This window comes from Archocentrus centrarchus, chromosome 9, assembly GCF_007364275.1.
Source record: "Archocentrus centrarchus isolate MPI-CPG fArcCen1 chromosome 9, fArcCen1, whole genome shotgun sequence".
Lineage (NCBI taxonomy): Eukaryota > Metazoa > Chordata > Actinopteri > Cichliformes > Cichlidae > Archocentrus > Archocentrus centrarchus.
Genome location: NC_044354.1, coordinates 976,229 through 997,116, shown reverse-complemented (window position 1 = coordinate 997,116; position 20,888 = coordinate 976,229). Strand labels below are relative to the sequence as shown.

Below are 20,888 nucleotides of genomic sequence, written 5' to 3'. Positions count from 1 at the left end.
AGTTTTCCCAGCCGGCTGCATGCAGGGGAGAGTCAGCAGAACAGATGCGAATGGTAGGCCTATGACATGACACTTTCAATTTTTTAAAGACCCCCTATTACAGTGAACCATGTAGTTCTAAAAATAGTCCAGTCTGAGTCTTTTCCTCCATTCTGCCAAGCTAAATTAAGCCCTCGGCCCAGGAGGGGTAGTGGTGGGCAGAGATAAGACGAGTCAGCCATCAGCAGTGGTAATGTCTCTTTGGGTGATGGTGATGGCTGCTCATAATTCCTCAGCACTTCAGCTTGGCCTAGTCATAGAAGAGCAGAGAGAGGCTTGCACATGTCATAAAAAAAAAAGCTGGAGACAGATGTAGTCGGACATAATAGGGGTTGAAAAGAGGGTGGGTGGAGGGGCCAACTCGTGGTCACAGCTGCAACCTCACCAGGGGATTGGATGTGCATTTCTAATAAAGCTCTGTAATCAAGTCACTCGTGCTAACCTCCCACACCCACAGAGGCCAACTTGCCAAAATGCCTCTCTTATGACACAACTTGAGAAAAACAATGAGGGAAATGGACATGTAACACATTAGGAAGATGGATGTATTTAACAACCAAAAATGCAGTGCACAATGGTATGCAACATTTACATTATTATGTTCAGTAAACAAATTAAGCCAGATGCTATGCTAGTTAAAGGCCTATAAAAGGCAGTTGGAATTTCCAGATAAATACGCACGCACAGGCTTGCATTAAAACTGCTGGAATTAATAGATTTTAAGGTGGGCAATATTTTAATTGTGAAAACTTCAGTGGGTGACAGCTGGACACTACTGCTCACCAAAGATCTAAATCTGTTGGTCCAACTGGTACGGTTTTCATCCATGTAAGGTGGCAAGTAAACAGCCAAAGTGGCACACTCACTGGGGAGGCATCTGTTGATGAGACATCTGCTGGCCCCCCCCCCCCCCCCCCTCTGAGACAGCTTTCAGTAGACCAAGGCCATGACTCAGGTCTGCACCAGCTGCTGGGCCTCGACTAGATCCATTTCACATTTTTCCCCCCATCATGGTCAGGGGTGCAAATACACTATTGCCATAAAAATCCCTAAGTGATGCAGATCAAAGAGATTATGAGCTGGACATGAATCAACAGATGGTTTATAAAAAGGGCATTTTGCTTTGAGGAACTAACAATCTTCACATTTAATTAAATACTCACTCTGTGTTGTGTATAAACACAACTTTAATGCCCACCAAATGATTTAAGGATGAACTGGGAACATGCACATGTGTATATAGTTCTTATGATTGGCTAATCAAATAAAGTGTTTCTACAGATTAATCCCGTTACCAAATATCTGTGTTTCTTACTGGTTTCACAAGACCACAATTTTGCAGCAGTGCAGAGTTCTGCTGTCTACTGAAACCATCATTAAAAGCAGCGCGCATGCACACATCAGTGGTGGGGGTATAAACGGCATAATTCCCCTTACCATCTGAGACAGCATTCCTGTATCAGACATCCTAACCCAGATCACTGCACAACATTAAGCCTGACAGAAGCCCTTTAATATTGATGTGCTCTGCCACTGTAGCATAAACCACCAAACTGCTGCAGCACTGGATAACTGACAGTTCTGTAATATATGTTTCAAAAGTCAGTCTTTCATCACATGGAAGGAAAAAGGCTTTTCACTTCAACAGGTTTCCCCTAGAAGCAAATTCAGATACCGGCACTGAGGGTTTAAATTTTTGGAAAATATCACAATGGCGGTCTTAGACGTGTGGATATGACCCTGCCAATAACCTCATTACATGGCTGTTTCCAACCCATAACAGGCCTACTAGTAGGTTTGTCAAGGTTATTCAATACAAGAACAGGTCAACTTGATAACTTTGACCTGCACGTGAGGAGAATGGGAGATCACTCGATATATTATAGCAGATACAGTGGAGGCTGTCCAAGGTACTCTTCCCAGTTATAAATTAAATAAGGCTTTTGTAAGGCTAAAAGATGACTTCAGTGGCTTTGAGCTGTTCCTAAATAAGACAAATCAGGATTTCACTGGGACTGAAAGAGATGGCATTAGGCACTGCAGCATGTTAGAAGAGCTGTAAAAGGCACACAGAGGTCAGGACAACTATTATAACTAATGTAGCCTATTTTATGAGGTGGTGGTGTTTGTTCTGCTGCAGCCCTTTGCACATCCCAATGACATGCGTAGACACCCAGAAGCAGCAAACCACGTCTGCTATAAGAGATTGGGAACTGTGGTTTCTGTTCTGCTGAGTCCACTTCCTCTCTGTGAAGTTAATGTAATAATTTGAGGGTCCCAATAGAATAAATTCTCTCATTAGGATCAGGGATTTGGCTTTGGAGTACTACAACAACAGACTTAGCGCACTAAGACAACATTTTTCTCATCGTCTCTCCAGCACGGTGAATACTTGCTGCTATGTGGGTTTGAATTAGATTAATACATTTGAAGCTGTCATTTCCACTGTTCTATACCATGATGCTTTGCCTTCTTGCTAAACAATATGAAAGCACGTTAACTGATTTCATGAATTTATGAGAATACAGAGACTAGGAGGAGAAGTGCAGACATCCGTCAAGGCTGCAGTTAGCAGTAAGTGGTGTCATCACAACTTAGAACCAGCAAATAACTGCTATTATTCATTAATATAAGTACAATTTGTTTAAATGACAAGTAATGCTGCTGCTGACTAGTGAGGGAAGCAACATTTAAATGTTTTTTTTAATTATAATAATAATAATAATAATAATAAGTAAAAAAGTTGCACATATCCCTGATAGGACGGGGAAATCACGATTCTTAAACAGACACATTTTCTTTGATTTATTAACCTAAGCACAAAACAGCAGACACGGCACACTAACGCAGTAATTACTGGTTACCTTGATATTTCATTGTTCAGACGTCTGAGTAGAAGATGTAAAAATAAATAAAGTGTCACTGGGACCAACAACATTGGGCTCAGTGTACACGTTCATTCTTGACCTTGTTGCCATTTTTTCCATATTGTACCTCACAGTCCACCTTCTTACTATTATGGAACTTTTAATTGCAGTTTGCAGTCACAGTCAGATTAAATACTCTGGACTGCATGCAGGAAGTTCTGATACAAACACTGTTATTCTTAAATGGAGTATTTTAGGAATACACTTTTACAAATTTATTTATGTATCACATTTAATATTTGGGTTATAAATTAAATTTCCTAGTAGGACCAAAAGATGGTCCAACTTGTAGGCAAGATTCATTAATTTGAATGAGTTTTTAGCATAACTTAAATAAAATAAAGCATAGTGCAAAATTAAGACCCTGTTCACCACCGATCACCATGGCTGCCACTTGACTGAAAACGTTTTTATTGATATAATCTGGCATAACTATTTCAGCTGTAAGGTATCTGTGACTCAGATAGCTGTGTATTTGTTTCTATGCTAATTTCAGTCTGTGATAACCTCTGTTGCAAGTAACAACACAACAATCAAAGTGCTGTCGTCCTCCTTTGACCACCTTTGATTCTGAGACAGAAAGGCATGTCTAGAGTCATCATCTGCCAAAGTACAGCTTTACACCGATGACACCTTATTCCTTCGTGGTCTCGAGCACTTGACCGTTAACTGGTCGAGTGCTGCTGAACAACATCTTAAAAACAACTCCAAGCTCTACACAACAGAGCAGCCAGATTAGTTTTTCTTTCAGCACTAATGTGTGTGACAATAAATGATTATCCAGGCTTACGGTGGATGATAAATTGAAGTGAAATCTTCTACTATTTCTGCAAACAGAAGGGTACTGCTCTTTTTTTTTTTTTTTTTACAATAAACCAGTATACACCAGTTTCATCAGTAATATAGGCCTGTCAGCTGAGCACCGGTCAGTTTGTTATATCTCATCCCAACTAATTTTATAACAAGAACCGTTCTGTGCAGAAGTGCTTCTGTATGGAAAAGGTTAGCGAACAGAGCTACACAGATTGGAGCGGTACCTCCAAGAAGTCCTCATATAGAAACTGTTTTTGTAATTTTGTCTTTGCATTTACAACATTTTAATGCCGTGCTAATGTACAATTAACTTGATGTTTATTTACATTTTTTTAACATGGACCTGAGGCAGGCTACGTAAGACAGTGCTAATGGCGATGCTGAGAAATAAAGAAATACTACAGCATGTTTGACAAGTTTGCAAAATTAAGACAGTAACTAAAAAAGTGGCACACTTGTTGAAATTGATAAAACACAATCTTTCTCCATTATGTTGACAAGCCCTAAAAACAAACAAACAAACAAACAAAAAGTATAACCTGTATACTAATGTGTGTAAACTATCAACATCTCAGACTCCCACACTTTATCCCGCCTCTGAGAGCAACATCGGCCAATTGTCAGCTGATTTATCCTTTCCCAGAGCATCCATCAGCAAAAGCGCGCACACGCGCGCACACACACACACACACACACACACACACACACACACACACACACCATGAGAACCCTATTACTACCATCTCAATAATCTCTCATAGAGCTACACTAAAAGAAATTACGTGTAGGACAACTTTTACATGTAGGCCATGTTTTTTTTTAAAGATTATAACAGGAAAACACTCCTTTTATCAACATACAAGGTAATCCATACCCAAAGAACTTGTGTCTTCTTCAAAAAACAAACAAAACTAATAATCAGTTATTCACACTGATTTTCCATTAGATCCAAATCATCTACAAAGACCAAGAAGCTCTCTAGACCTGTTCAAATATTATTTGTCTGTCCTTCAATGTGTGTTATTGTATCTAGTGGAAGATTTGACATTATATGTCTTATGCTGTGGGTAATATTTAGCCAAACCCAAGTAGACATAGCATCAGGTTGATTTTCACACTTATCACTCTGACCTCTTCCCAAAAGGTTTGCATCTTTCTATCCTGTCAAACACAAAGTGTTTATTGAGCCTCTGTAGTTTAGCACATACGTCCCTTTTTTACTTTGTGGTTTCAACATCCTCTATAAAACCTTTTCCCTGCAGCTGCAAAGGACTGAAATATTCAGCCCGTCATAACCTGTGCACCATCAAGCTGCAGTTACCTTTAAGACCTATTCTATTATTGGGTTCAGCAAAACACTTATGGTAAAATGGCACAATCAAAATCATAAAAAGGAGATAGCATCACTAATAAGGAAGTGTGATGCTTTCAGTTCCCTTTCTCTGTAGAACTGGGTGGTCAATGAACCTACTAGATATGAATGACGTGAACAAGGGACAGGACTTGCACAACAGTTGTCGTCTGTTCCCTTTGGAGACCGAAGAAGGGCACAGAAACTCGGACATGGCACAGAAACATAAACTTGACAGCTGCTTTAAAGAGGGACTGACATCACTTTTACAATACTTATTTAACATTATCTAAGGATGAGTAAACCAGTCAGTAAAACCAGTGTGCAAAATTGATCCACACGGGGTTTTCATCCGGTGTATCATAAGCTGAATGACATAAAGTAAAAAAAAAAAAATACTATAAATCGATGTGAATGGCATGCAGGTGCAATGTCATAATATGGGATTAAATTCCCGTGATCCATGCCTGAAATTGAGTGGGCAGGCTTCTTAAAATAAATCTTTACAAATGACACAGTTTAGCAGTCAAACGGGGGTCTGCTTCCTCTCACTCATGCGCTCTACACACAAGAGATGACATCATGTTGGGTCAGCTTGGGTTTTAGTGCTCAGCTTGCTATCTACATCTGCCATTTCGAGCTTGTCGTGTTAGCCTACATTTACTTTTAGCTGCTGCCCATTTAATGGAGCGCAGTCTCGTGTGCAGGTGAAGATGTCTTGTAGCATTTTAACCATGAATGACTTATAAAATAAAACAATGAATGACGTATTGTTGTTGTCTTTGCATTAAATTAATGCAATCTAATCCCACAGTCCAAATTAAAAAAAAAATAAAAAATAAATAAACCCCGGGGATGCAGATCATGCTCGCCTGGTTAAAAAAGGCTGCGGACAGACGTAGTAAAAGTATGCGTAGTGTCATGCATAGTGGACGCTACACTGTCTCGACCGAAAGCCATTGTGACTGTGCGTTGATAGTAAAACCTCACTCACAACAATGTGCAATGGAAGGTACCACAGTCATTTTGGACGTGACAGACTCCGGCGGACTGACACCCGCACTGAGTGACACCGCTAAAATAGCACCCGGGACAAGTTTACATGGCACCCAGCCACCTTGTCGTCTGTTAAAAACAAAAAACCCCAAACGTACACTTCACTACAAGCTGTCATCCGTTCGCTCACCATACTCACCCCCCGAGGAACAAACCAAACAGCAAAGCTTCTTCTTCTTCAGTTCACAGCGTAAAAAAAAAAAAAAAAAAATCCCCCATAATTCAGCCTCGGTTTTAAGAAGATGCAATAACGAGCAAACGTGCGCTTCGTTAAAGCCATTGAAAAGCAAACCTACGCACTTAACCCCAGCGAGCTGACGCTCGTCTCCGTACTCACCACCTCTGAGTAGAGTTGCGTTTAAACAACATGCCGAACAACGTCGAAAGCAGGCGATGGTGGTCATCGCCAACTTCAGGTGCAGCCTAATGAGCGCTACTACTCGTTTGTATCCACTTTTACCGCTTTGACATTTAGCTACAGCAGCTCAGCCGTTGAGCCAAGAGGAAGTGTCATTTCAGATCTCGGAGCGCGAGGCTTTAGCACGAGCCGTTAACCGTCACGCAGGAAGGGGACAAACGGTGACAGCAGCGCAACGCCGCGCAGAAAAGCTGCTCACCTTTTGTAAAACTCGTCCTTGGCGAAAAGCGGACACACTTCGGGGTTATTTTGTCCGACTCTGGAGATTTCGGTGTGACTTCTCGAAGTGCTGTCAGTTGGTCTAGACTTCCTGAATGACGGAGCAGCAGGAGCACAACCCCTAGCCCGTGTTTGACAGCTGCTCTGACAGACAGGCGGAAATAAAGTTGTATCGTGTCGGGAAGGGACCGCCGGAGGATGTGCGCTCGGCGCGCTCGGTATTTTCCACAGAATAAATACCAAACTGACTGCTTTGCGTGCACTTTGTGCTCAATCCTTTTGTCCAAATACAGTACAAAATTATAAAGCATTAATCATCCTTCCAATGGCGCAGCATTAAATAAATAAAATATATTAATAAAGCTATTATTAAAAGTGAACGTCCAACAATCCTATGCCTAATTTCCTTTGCAAATCATTAAAGATGCATGCACTGAGTCATCCCGATTCTGTTGCAACTTCAGAGATGGCAAGCCAGCCAGTCTGCTGAATATACTCAGTACGATGATGCCACCTCCTGTTGTACTTTGGAAGTTCAATTGCAATATTATATTGAGATTATTCGGTATCAGAGCGTTTCCAGGAATTTTCGCAACAGAGTGGCCTGGGGGGTAATTCTGATTAAAACCAGAATTTTTAATCAGAAATACAAAGTGTTCACTTGCAAGAACATCATTCTCAAATGTAAATGAAAGAACATTTACTGTTAATGATAACGGAGGAGCCCTGCAACAGACTGGCGGCCTGTCCAGGGTGTACCCTGCCTCCCACCCTAGAACAAATAAAGAACAAATAAATGTGTAGGTTTAGATGCACAACTGCAAGGAGAGTGTTTGGATGGTAGTCTCCCTCCTGAACTTTGTATAAATTATCTCATGCATTAAAACCTTCAGGATCGTGCAGCCCCGTTTCCTATTACAGATGTATTACATCAGAAGTGGTACTTCACAGAGTATAAAAAGAAATTTGTATTCAATAACTAGTTTGCAACGTGGAGAAACAAGTATTTAGACCATTAAAAACCCAAAGTTGTAATCTTACTTAGTTGCCTAATAGTACAAAGGTTTTTACTTTGGATTATTCAACAGGGACAGTGCATGTTAATGGGCATCAGTATAAATATAGAAAAGGTGGACAAACCAGATTTGACCAAAACTGTTCATTTATGTCCTTACCCATCGGGCAGGTAACATCAAAATATACTAAATATAGTAAACATACAGATAGGCAAGGAAACACACACAGACAGGACAAACAATACAGCATACCAAGTTAAAAGTGACCACAGATATGGTTTGTCATACACCCCTGCTTAAGTTATGCCCTAAAAGTACAATCTATGCAGCGTTTCTTTATTATAACTGATAAACTATTTCAATATTTACTTCTCTTTACTGACAGCGCAGTGTGTCCAAACATCAAGTGCCTATGAGGCACCTAACCAAGCTGGCCCTATTGACACTCCCAACATCAGTTTTTTGTCAGTAAATTAATTGCAAGGCTGGGTAGTTAATCCAAATGTATTCAGCATTAAAATAAACGCCTAAAGCAGAAGTCCTTATAGAATAATGCACTGTATTGTTGAATCACAATTATTTATTCATTATTGTGTATATTACGTTGGTGTTGCAGCTGGAGATGATCAATTATTCATATTCTGCTGGGTAGCTTTATCTACAGTATATGTTTACAATCTGCAGAATAATAAGTAAGTAAAACTTTAAGATAAATCCTATGAAATAAAAGGATATACACTGTATGGACAAACTGTATTCAGCTATAGTTTATGGTGGTTGCGATTATGATATGCTTACATTTTTAAAAGCAGAATACACTAAAAAGGTTCATGCTAAATACTACGTTTTTACTTTGGATACTTATTATTTTTTTTTTTTTTTTTTTAAAAAACTTGCAGTAAATCTGCTGTTTTAAATGTTCCGCCTGCTTGACTTTGTAAAATTTCACTTCAGCTGCAAAGACAAACAAACGTCCCCACAAATAAGCATATTTTGTAGTTCTTTTGGTCGCTACTGTTTGAAAATGTTTCTGGGTTAATGCGGGTAACGGATAATTATGAGTGAACACTGGAGGGGGGGTGGCAGACAGGAAACAGGAATATATTTTCAGCAGCGGTGGCTTAAATTGAAAAACAACAACAACAACAACAACAAAAAAGAACAGCGGATTTCACCAATCACCTTCTAATGCTAATTCTTTGAGAATAGAAAAAACTAAACCTATTAACAAACCGACTACAACGGTAGAGAATATGCCTGTTCACATGTTTGACCTTATATTTCAAAGCGCTTATAGAAAACATAGTGGCTACTGCCTAGCACATATTGTTTCAACTTCCTTGTGCTAATTTTAACGAAAACGCCGTTAAATATTTTTATATAAGTAGCTTTTATCAAAATTCTACCCAGGCATATTTTCAGACTGCTTGAGACGCGTGGGTCCTTCCAGTTGTAGGCGCTCTTCCAAGCAAGCTGCAAAACACAAATCGATTGTTTATTTTGTGTTTGTTTACATTTTGCCGTGCGAATAAATGGCTTCGACTTTGCTGTCGCCCATGGTGGATTATTACAACGATGAAGAAGAACTTGATAGCGTGGATGACGACGACGATCGGAGTTTCAGGGGGAGAGACTCGGAAGAAGGTAACGAAATCAACAATATCTCCCGGATTGTCGGGCTCTGTCTAGTTGTTGGGTAAAACGGAAATGCGCGCTTATTGTACGAATTTAGATTTTTTTTTTTTCAACAATTTTTTTTCTCCATCGAGTGGCAACCTTTTTATTCATACAGCGTGGTATGCGTGACTGAAACACTGTAAGTTAAATTGTAATATATCGCTCCCACTTCAGTGCAGCCACACGTTAGTTAGCTTTCGAGCTACGTTTAGGAAAGATCCACAGTGCTACGAGCAAAGACTTCCCGGTCAAGAAATGTCTCAGAAGTAGTTGATGTGAGCTCGATAAGCAGAACAAACTGGGACAGCATTTTCATCGCTGGCACAAGATGAGGCATCACTAATAACACGCGTTTGTTTACACGCTGATTTGCTAGCCTTTCTTTTCTAATGTTATACACGAAACCCATAAACTGCAGCTAAAAACATCACTGACCACAGTGGCTTTGTGTCTGTAAAATTAAGCTACTTCGACTATTCGTTTTGTTTGTTTGTTTGTTTTTTTAATGTACGACAATCAAACGTTAATTAGCCAACTCGCTACGTAACGTTAGCGCCGAGCATTGACAGGTCGGCAGGAAGGCAGGCGAAATCCTGCGTGCTGTGTCCACTGCACTGCCCTGTTCACACACACTTCACCGAGGCAGGACGGATTGCAGGGAAAGGGAAAGAAAGACGAGAAGAGAGAAAGGCGATGACAACACTACAAGGTTAGCCAGTTTCCTGACATCGACCTCCCAAGCGAACAGCTGGACTTATTTTTTCCCCTCCGGATATGTTCGTATACGGCTAACCACGTAAGGCTAGAGTCGGGTTACCATCTTTAATCAGCAGGCGCAGCTAACTTGTGCTAGCACGTTAATGCTAACCGAAAATGAAGCTGCTGTGTCAGCTTGAAAGCCGACAGGGGCCTTAGTCAGTGCTTGTCTTGGCGTTTTAAGGTTAAGCCGGCTGATTTGTTTTCCTGTCAGACATATGTGCTTATAACTTGGTTCCCGAGCTTCTGACATCAGCCAGGTTTGGCGAAACATGTTAGCGTTGCTTCGAGAGAGTTGCCATTGGACTGGCAGCACTACCAAGTTAGCCGGGATCTGTATTGTAATTGCAGCATGCGAAAAGTGCTTAAAAGATATATCATCACTCTTTTTAAAAAAAATTTTATTAATGTCATTGCACTAAACGTAAAAGCCCAGTGACAGTTAAGCAGATGTACCCGCTTTAGTTTGGTTTAGCTGAGCATTTTCTGTTGTCGATCCAAGGATATGTAGAAGTATCAGCTGTTATCCTGGCATACGTGGGTTTCCCACTGTCTACAATCTCTGCCCAGGGCATTCCCAAGCAGGGTGTACACCATTACCTCATCGGTGCCACGCACGTACTTTCATCTGCAGATATCTCGGTGTGTGCATCAAGGTTGTTTTATTTTTTTGTTTTTTAATCTTACCCCTGTAAAACCTTACTGAAATGATCAAATTAAGTATTTAAAAAATATTTTTTTCCTAAATTTAGCTGAAGAAGTTTTTTGAGTTTTTTGAGTCATTTCTTTTCTCATCATCTCATTTTTTCCAGACACTGAGGATGCCAGTGAAACCGACCTTGCCAAGCATGATGAAGATGACTATGTGGAAATTAAGGAGCAGTAAGTTGCTTGCCAACTGTGGATCAGCAGTTTGAACCTTTGTTGGAAAATCATTTTTGCTGTTTAAAGTTTTAAGTTCCACCGCTGTTGTAAAGGCATTGGGCCTTCAACTGTTTGTTTCATTGCAGAATGTACCAAGACAAACTGGCCTCTCTGAAAAGACAGCTGCAGCAGTTACAAGAAGGTAATCACTTGGACTTATTTTCGCATGAATGGAGGTGTCAGGAATTATCCATATGTGAAGGACTAGTGCATTGTTATGTGAGGATGGGATTCATTTTGGCTGAATGTTTGTCAAGGGCACAGCCAAACCATTACTTATTAGTCATGGTGCTTTGTTAGGCATTACATCACCAGGCCAGACAAGCTGTTTAAAAGTGCTCTCCTGTCATTGGCTAAAAAGATTGCAGCGATGACAAATGGTCCTCTGCCATCATCAGCTCATTTTTATTGTTAAGACTGTCTGTTGTTTTACTATCTGATGCAAACTGCTGAGTTTGCTGTTGGAAGTACTGCCAAAAGGCCCTTACTGCTCATACTGATGACTGTGGAAACTGTAGAGTGATAGGTTGTGTTTTGCAATTCCAAAAGTAATTACAGTGTCAGTGCATTCTAGTCTAGACTGTGGGTGAGTACTGAGAGTAGAAGGTGTGGCAAAAAATGACTGCTGAGGTGTCCACAAAAATGGATGGTGTATTTTGATGGCGCCTTGCATTAGAATTCTCCTCACACTACATTAAAATCTAAATCCCATTTGTCTTTTCAGGCACACTGCAGGAGTATCAGAAGAGGATGAAGAAGTTGGACCAGCAGTACAAAGAGAGACTCCGAAATGCAGGCAAGAACACAAAGTGCTTTGCTTCTGATGCAGCCATGCCAACCAATGTTGGGCATGTTATTCAGATTTCAGGAAGCTTTCTGCTGTAGTTTGGCTTGTTTTATTCAGGGGGAAACAGGGCTGCAGACAACTGCAGCCCTGAAAACAAAAAACAAAAAGCTGAAAACAAAAATAGAAATAGCCGCTACCATGGCATTAAGAAGTGAAGTGTTGGTAATGAAAGTAAAAAGATTGAAGTCTTGACATGTTGACATGTGGTTGTCAGCAGGTACAAACTGCATGATAGCTGTGCAGAAAACCTCCCATTTGATGGTCACATTAACTGACAATGAGACAGATTCCTGGTAGGTCACAATCTTGTCTTGATTGGACTTTTGAACAGCAGTTCTTCCCACATTGACTTTAGGGAAGGTTGCCCAAGTATATTTAGCAACTTGGTCCCCTTGGTCTTGTTTTTGTTCCTCTCTACGGCTGGTATGCTGGCCAGGTTTCTGTTGTGGTGTCCTTGGAATCATTCAGTGGAGTTCAGAGTTTCAGCCACATTATGAGAGACTCACTGAGGAGACAGCTGATGGTATTTCTCAGTTATTTGTTATAAGATCTTTTAAAAAATTATTTGGTAGTTCTGTTGGTTTTATTTGGTCGCCTTCTTCTATAGTGGAAATACACACACCCATACATCCCAAACTTATAAGTCCATGTGGTGCACTTAACTGGATTGGATGGAGTGAAAGAACAGACTGTCTGCTCATTTAAACTTGCAGGATTGATGCTGAGCGATCTCTGTGTTTCCGACCTGTGCAGCTCTCACCGTTAGACTGCTTTAATTATACTGGATACTTTGTTTTTGTTGGCTCGTCCTGTTTGTGATCAGCGTTCTCTTTTGCTCGCTGTGTGCCAGAATTGAATGTACTCAGTTTTTTGCTGATCAGAATGACTGTTGATTTTGTTCAGAATGCAGTGCCAAAAAGGTGCTGGCGGTAGACTCATAATCACTGTAGTGGGAGACGGTAGCTATCTATATGTTCATGAATAATCAGTTAAACTCTGACTATAAAAATGACTAAAAGATAAAAGAGTTACTACATTTGCTAGAAGTTGTGTGGCATTTTATTGTGAGCTTCTGTTACTTTGTGGTCCTGTACTATGAGCATTCTCTTTTATGGTTTTTGAAGGCAATTAAATTGAATGCAGTGACCAGTTATGCTTTATCTCCCCATTCACAGATCTGTTTCTCCAGCTTGAGGTGAGCACAGCAGTGTCTCTAATTGACTGGTGTTGGTGTAAAATCAAAATCAGCCATTACGTTTGGGACAGTTCAAGGTATAAACATACCTTTCCTCCTCCTTTCTGTCTTTGTACCTTCTGCAGACAGAGCAGGTGGAAAGGAACTACATCAAGGAGAAGAAGGCTGCGGTGATGAAAGAGTTTGACGATAAAAAGGTTGAGCTTAAGGAAAACCTAATCGCAGAGCTGGAGGAGAAAAAGAAGATGATTGAGAACGAGAAATTAACAATGGAGCTGACAGGCGGTAAGAGAGCCAGAGCAGGATTATTAATCAGGGACTCGCTCAGCTAAAGAGAGATGGGGGTACAGGAGAGTGTGTGGGTGGCAGTATTTTTTTTTCTGTCTACATATTTAATATTAAGTTAGCAGATTCAACCTGAATTTTCAGATGCAGCTAGCATGTTGCTCTTTTCTTCTTCCCTCTTTTTTGTCTTTATGGTTTGTGTCATTTTACATTTATAGATTACAAAGGTTTGTGTTTGTTTGTTTTACTCTATTTGCATGATATTTGGATCAGTGTGTTATTTCTGCCATCCATAGACTCAATGGAGGTAAAGCCAATCATGACCAGGAAGCTGAGGCGACGGCCCAACGATCCGGTCCCGATACCAGACAAACGGCGAAAACCTGCACCGGATATCCTTCACATCAAACATTCTTTGTACTGGGAGTGTTTGTTAAGTTTCTTTAGGGTAGATAATAGATTATCTGTCTTCCTTAACTCTTCAAACCTCAGCTAAATTATTTGCTAACAGATGAGCAGATAATGGAAGATCTAAGAACACTTAATAAAGTGAGTGCTTCTTTATTTCTCCATGCAATCATGTTTCTTTGATAAATGATTTTATTTTGCTTATTTTTTTTTTTACCAATTCTTTGTTATAAATCTTTCCAACCCTGCTCTTTACAGCTGAAGTCACCAAAACGGCCGTGTATGTTTGGATTTTTGTAATGAACCTTTATTGAAACACAGATTTTACTGTCTTGCTGAGTTGGAGTATCAGATTAACACCTCTCAGACAGATGAGTCTCCCTCTGCTATGAGAAAGAGAGTGAATACACACATTTCCCAGAATGTTCCACATACACCACATATATTTTTACATTTAAATAAGGATTTTTTTTATTGCATTGATACTAATCAAGTATTTCTCCCTCCTTAGTGTCTCCCTCATCTCCAGAGCACGTCCCCTCCGCTCCCATGGAGAACCCCACCCAGCGTTACGAGGCCCGCATCGAGGATGGGAAACTTTATTATGACAAAAGATGGTGAATTTCAGGTTTTAATCTATCACATGATTGCAATTCATACACAGCTTCAGTACATCTTCACCACTAGATGGCCACATTGTTACGAGCTAGATGTTAGCTTGAGCTTCCAAAGCTATATTCCCACCGCTGGGATAGCAGCCTCGTTTTGTCGGGGCTGCTGAATATGTGCTTGGAGGCACTGTTAGAAATACATATTTGGAGAATATGTCAGCACAAGAATAAGAGTAAAAATTCCTGACTAGGCTCAGCCCCGTGCTCTTCCATTTCAGAGCTGAGTTGTGCATCAGACATGTCAGAACATAAGGTCATTTGAAGATGGGTAAAAATAATAGAATTCCATCCTATTAGCTGCTCGTACAGACAGTATTTTGAGAGGCGAGAGCTGTGTGGTATGTGCACTTTTCTTTCAAGGCAGTCTCATTTATTGATGGCTAAAGAAGACACCAGCTCCAGAAAGCCGTCTCAGAAAGCCACAGGGAGGCACATGCATCATTATTCTTCAGTGGGCCCTTAATAATAATACCTTCTGTCAGTCTCTTCCTCTAGGTTTGTTCTGTCCTCTAAGGTTGGAGCCATTAAAAATAACAGACTTTTTGGTTTGAATTTCCATTCCAATTATCTACTTAGTGCCTTCTCAGGAGGAATGTGGTTGATTCAGCTGGGTAAAATTATTTATAACACTCCCCTCCACTCTGCAGTTTCCTCATAACTGTAGTGGGATGTGTGTGTGTGTGTGTGTGTGTGTGTGTGTGTGTGTGTGTGTGTGTGGTGTGTGTGTGTGTGTGTGTGTGTGTGTGTGTGTGTGTGTGTGTGTGTGTTTATGCTGACAGGTACCACAAGAGTCAGGCCATCTACCTGGAGTCAAAAGACAACACAAAGATCAGCTGTGTCATCAGCACAGTCGGAACCAATGAGGTGGGTTTTAGCTCTCATCCCCAGCATCAGCACCTCATCCGGGTGCATACAGAACCGCCATTACTGCCTAAAAGATGAAGATTGTAATATTCTGTGCATATGTATATATATTTTTTTTCATTTCCATAAGAAGACCAGTTCATCGTTTCTGTAGTCAAAGTTCAACAACTCATATTCCTCTATGGCTTAAAGCTCAGTTGTTCTCCGAAAAAAGAAAAGCATTAAAAAGACATCAGTAAGACGCACTGTTGCACGGGGCAGCATGTTCCAGCATTACAGACTCCATGCCACATGTACTATCCTGCTGCTGTGAATAGTCACCAGGGCAATAAATGTTTATTGACAAACAGCTGAAAATGGTCCAAGTATATGATTCTGTTGGAGTAACATCTGTTAAAAAGTGTGGTGGCCAGCTGTTTCACGATATTACAAAACAATTTGGAGGAAAAAACAAAACAACATTAGAGAACAGTTGTGCAGCAGTTGTGCTTCTGTGTGTCTATAAGCACATTACGAGCTTCAAAGTTCTGCCAGGGATCAGCTCAGCTGTTTTTGTTTATTGTATTGATTTCTGATTGCACTTGTGCACATCTAGTTCAGTTTAGTAGAACTATAACCCCTTCAGTCACGATTCTGGAATTTTGGTGGGAAAGAATGAATCTTCTTCCTGCATCATCTACAATTTATAACTATAGAAAGGGATGTACACAATCGTGTGTGCGGTAACTGGAGGGGATAAAGGACAGTCACGGTAAAAAAGTACATATCAAGATATGGATGTATGGACATAATAAAATGATCTGGTCCCTTGAAATGAGGTAAATACCCCAATAACCTTAATTGTTTTCTGTATGACTTTCAGTCTCTCTCATTGTTGTGGAGGAATTTTTGCCCACTCGTCTTTACAACATCGCGTCATTTCATTGAGGTTTGTGGGCATTTGTTGATGACCAGCTCTTTTAAGGTCCCACCTCAGCATTTCAGTCAGGCTGAGGTCTGGACTCTCAAAAAGAAAAGAATCAGTGTTGCAATGATCCAGTCCTGTTGTAGATTTATTGGTGTGCTTGGGATCATTGTCCTGTTCGCAACCCAATTTGAGAAAAGCGTTAGTTGTCAGATGACCTCACATTTGACTCTACAATACTTTGGTATACAGAGGAGTTCACAGTTGACAGAATGACTGCAGGGTGTCCAGGTCCTGTGGCTGCAAAGCAGAGTCTTAGAAGGAGCTCTTGGGTCTTTGATGCTCTGCTTTTGGTGTGATTTTGCTGGGATGTCCACTCTGAGAAGACTGTCAGCTGTTTCGAATGGTTTCCGCTTGTGAATAATCTTTTGCATTGTAGAATGATGGACTCAAGATTGTTTGGAAATGGCCATAACACCTCTCAACAACAGTTCTGATTGCTCCCATTGCTGATGCCTTCCCTCCCTGGCATTGTTAAAACACTCCTGCATGCAGCAGACCTGCAAACTGCCGATGTTTTTATAGAGGTGCTCACACTTGCTGATGCTCAGTTAATCAAGTGCATTTGCACCACCTGGCTGCTACTTATCCTCTTAATTCCTATTGAAGCAGTAAGAGCACATTTAGCTTTTCACAAAATGCTAAATGTGCTCTAATTTTTGTTTAAATTACACGGCGTAATACGCCACGCTTTGTTCATCAGGGGTTGTATTTACCTCATTTTGAGACCTGATAGAGCAGATTATTCTTATTATGAAAGAGTGTGTACTTTCTTTTTACTGTGATTGTAGTTCATCCATTAAGAACCAGGTGAACCAGGTACAATTAACTACAGTTTTACCTTTTCAGCTACCCTTTATGTTCACTTATGATACACAAACCCATTCATCGCTGGTTCTCCCTCTGGTACAGCCTACGTTACTTGTTGTCATGCTTGATGTCTCACATTAACCAAGTGCAACATTAAAGCCTGAGCGGCAGAATGAAAACAGATCAGCAACTGATTTATTTTGCAGATCTGACTCATTTTTGACTTGGACAGAAAACTGTGCGTTTAATTTATTAGAGTTGCATATGTATAAGAAAGCAGTTTTCCTCTATTGAGGTTGTTCTGTGTTTCCCAGATTTGGGTGAGAAAGACGAGCGACAGTACAAAGATGAGGATCTACCTGGGGCAGCTGCAGAGGGGAGCGTTCGTCATTCGCCGGCGGTCGGCTGCGTGAAACATTACCCCGCCCGACCCCATCTGTGCATCCATCCATCCAGTTTTTTAGTTTAACATGTGGCCTCATATTCATATTTCAGATTCTCATAAACACAACACAAACATGCACACGAGGTCTTCTTTGGCCATGAACATCTCGTCCAGTTTTCCCCCATTAACCAAATGCTGCTGCAGTAAAAGTGGCCATATGTCCAACTGTTCTCCAGCATTCTGTTTGTCACTGTGTGGCATGCATGTTAAACTGGTTTGTGGTCACAAAGGAGAGTTTTGATCACAAACCTTTTCAAACCTAAAGCAGTCTCATTTACATTTATCATTAAGTTATTTTTCTCCAGCAGCTTCCTTTTTGAACAGCAGAACTGGCGACGTATTGAAGTAAATGCTGAATAACAGCCGAGGAGCTGGTTCTGCTTCCACTCAGTACTTTATACAGGAAGTCATGCCATTTTCAAGAATATGCCTTTTTCAGTATCGTTATGGAATAAAAGTTTCTTGTTATGCTGATGTTTGTGTGTTTGTTTTTTTAATTGACAACCTTTAATTTCTTATTTGAGAGAAATGGATTTTGTGATTTGTGACCTCCGTATGTGAAACACCTGGATCAGCTGACCAGTTATTTGCATTTGGAGCATTAAGCTGACTCATGTTTTGTACTGTGTTCCATTCTATTAAAATGTTTTCTGCTTATTTTCAAGCTTCTTATTTTTTTTTAAATGTGTTAAGAAGTACACCAAACCACAGGTTTGCTGAAACATAAGCAGGCTCATAATCTATGAAAAACATCAACACAGACTCTTGCATGTGGCTCATTAGGACACTTCCTTGGTTAACACACAGGCCTGTATTGATTGCTAGCATATATTTCTGTGACTTGTTGAGCTTCAAATGTGGTAACAGTTGGTATACTTTGAGTACATGGTGATGAACATTCAGGTCATTTTATACATGGACCCCCATTACTGTCATTATACATGCTATTTATACCAGCTCTTTATGGAATTTATCCTGTCTGAAACAGTGCCCATCTATTTCTCCAGCCCCTAAAGGACCCTTTTTCTTCTGAATGGGTGCCCCTCGTGTTTTCTGCGAACAGAACCAAAGAACTTCGAAATACTTGAGAACTCTGGACTTCCAGTTTCACAGTGCAGTGGAAACATTTTGAGAGAGCCCTGCTGGAGGCAGAAAAGGGCACAACAGTGTTTTTTATACTCTAAGTATGGCTGCAGCGGCACGGCTGCCTCCCCAGTCTGGACCCTCAAGTGTTTTGTACTCACACACACACGCGTTAGTAAAACAAAGGTCTTGAGTCCAAAGAATCTTCTGTTGTATCTTACTGAAGAAAGCAAAGTACGAAACAAAGGAAATCTCGACCTTTCTAATTTAACTGAATTTACCGCATAGTACAGTGTAGTGTAGGTTGAAAACTGTGTTGCTCTAGGGTCCAGTGACTTCCGGTGCCCTTTCCTAATTTCCTACCAGTATACAAAACCTCATAAACAACAAATTATTCTACAGATTAGTCACCGCTTAACAATCCCATTGCAAACAGAATTACTTGTATCTACCAAATTTGTATTTCCAAATGTACACTACTATTTCAAAAAAATGGCTACAACAATAAGTATTAGTCCTAATAATGCTGCCTGATAGAAAGGTTATACAGGTAACCTTGTGCAGATAAACCAACCTGGAAGGTAGCCCATTAAAAAAGCAATTATGAAAAATAGTGCTATATAGATGGACCATATGTATCGACAACAAAGATATCTGCAGATTAGATCTGTTATACGAGAAATAATTCTCAAAAATCTCTCCTGACACATTGTAACTATGAAATTATGGATTTGTAGCTGCCCTTGCGATATTACAATAGTTGATATAATGAAATAAAAAATCACTAAAAATATTTAAAAAGAAGATGGATGAATCAAGCTTTCCTCACTATAACGCGCATCTTCGTGGATGGACATCTTGCATAGGTGGCTCTACCTGATACAGCCACATATGTTTGTTTAATTTTTTTTAAATGTATTCTTCCATATAATGCTTAAATATGTAAATACACACTGTTAAAGTTTTGAAAGCCTTGGCTACAAGATTGACATCATCAGCAAATTACATAGGTTGGGTTAGGTAAAAAATGCATCCAGAATTAGATATGCTTTGATGCAAATTTTATTGATTATTCTTTTTTTCAGACTGTGGCTGACAAATGAAATATTCCAACAGAGAATACATGGAAATAAAAATAAAATCCATTACTATGTGAGAAATTAGGAAAATAAAAAAAAACAGTCTTTTACAGTAAAGAACAAAAATCTATAGTAGGCCTATTCTATAAGAGTATAAGAGATAGCCACAAGTGATACACTTCTGTCTTTTCTAGTCTCTTCTTTCTTGAAGAATGGGCCACATGGCCTCATCCACATCACAGTCAATATTCTCTCGTCCAATGCACCGAGGGAAAAATCGTCTAGCATGCCCGATCCATCCTTGACATGCCTCTGCATCTATATCTTGGGCAGCAGCAGTCATTGCATTGAGCAAGGGCATCTGTTCATAGGGACGGTGATCATATACCTTCCATCTCCATGCACTAAAGAATTCCTCTATGGGATTTAAAAATGGAGAGTATGGAGGAAGGAATTGTACCATCATCCGAGGGTGCACTGCAAACCACTCATTCACACACGAGGGTGGAACGCCACATTGTCCCAGATAATCACGAACAGTGGCATGCCAGGCCTCTCTCCTGAGGCAGGATCAGGATGTCATGAAGGGCATTCAGGAATGCTACGAGACGCTCGGTGTTGTATGGGCCAATGGTAGGGATATGGCACAGGACGGCATCATTGGAGATGGCAGCACACACAGTTATGTTTGTGCCCCTCTGCCCTGGAACAGTAATAGTGGCCCTATGCCCAATGAGGTTCCTTCCACGTCTCCTTACTTTACAAAGATTGAAACCGGCTTCATCAACATAAATGAAGACATGATGTGCCCCCTCAGCTTCAAGCTCCATTATTCGTTAAAGAATGAAAAGGCAAAATACAATTACGTCAAAGTGACTCCAGTTCATTCTACAGTAACTGCATGATATGACAAGGCATAAGAGTATAGTACTGTTGTGTTTCCTTACCTCCACATATTGGCATCTGGGCTCCTTCACAGCTTCAGAGTTCCTCTGAAATGGAACTCTATAGAGCTGTTTCATGGCCATATGTTCCTTCTGA

The 20,888-nt window shown here is 40.4% G+C and overlaps 2 protein-coding genes across 4 annotated transcripts in view; one reads left to right on the top strand and one right to left on the bottom strand.

The window, feature by feature from the left end:
- Positions 1–6,957, bottom strand: part of taok3a (TAO kinase 3a) — a 67,689-nt gene extending 60,732 nt beyond the window's left edge. The window contains exon 1 of one of the 2 annotated variants that reach the window (XM_030737235.1): positions 6,804–6,957. The gene's annotated coding sequence lies outside the window, so the exon portion shown is untranslated. Of the gene's footprint in view, positions 1–6,523; positions 6,703–6,803 lie in introns of those variants that run through there. The other variant, XM_030737236.1, reaches the window with a different exon arrangement.
- A 2,327-nt stretch (positions 6,958–9,284) lies between these two features.
- Positions 9,285–17,692, top strand: suds3 (SDS3 homolog, SIN3A corepressor complex component). Of its 2 annotated transcripts, none has more exons than XM_030738336.1 (11): positions 9,285–9,483; positions 11,085–11,154; positions 11,283–11,338; positions 11,921–11,992; positions 13,219–13,238; positions 13,364–13,523; positions 13,820–13,915; positions 14,011–14,072; positions 14,190–14,548; positions 15,382–15,466; positions 17,555–17,692. In XM_030738336.1, the coding sequence occupies exons 1-9, from the start codon at positions 9,372–9,374 to the stop codon at positions 14,229–14,231; spliced, it is 690 nt and encodes a 229-aa protein (XP_030594196.1). In that variant the 5' UTR covers positions 9,285–9,371; the 3' UTR covers positions 14,232–14,548; positions 15,382–15,466; positions 17,555–17,692. The 2 variants fall into 2 exon arrangements, with proteins under 2 accessions (XP_030594196.1, XP_030594198.1); XM_030738338.1 differs by lacking the exon at positions 9,285–9,483 and adding an exon at positions 9,644–10,225.
- Positions 17,693–20,888: the final 3,196 nt, after the last annotated feature.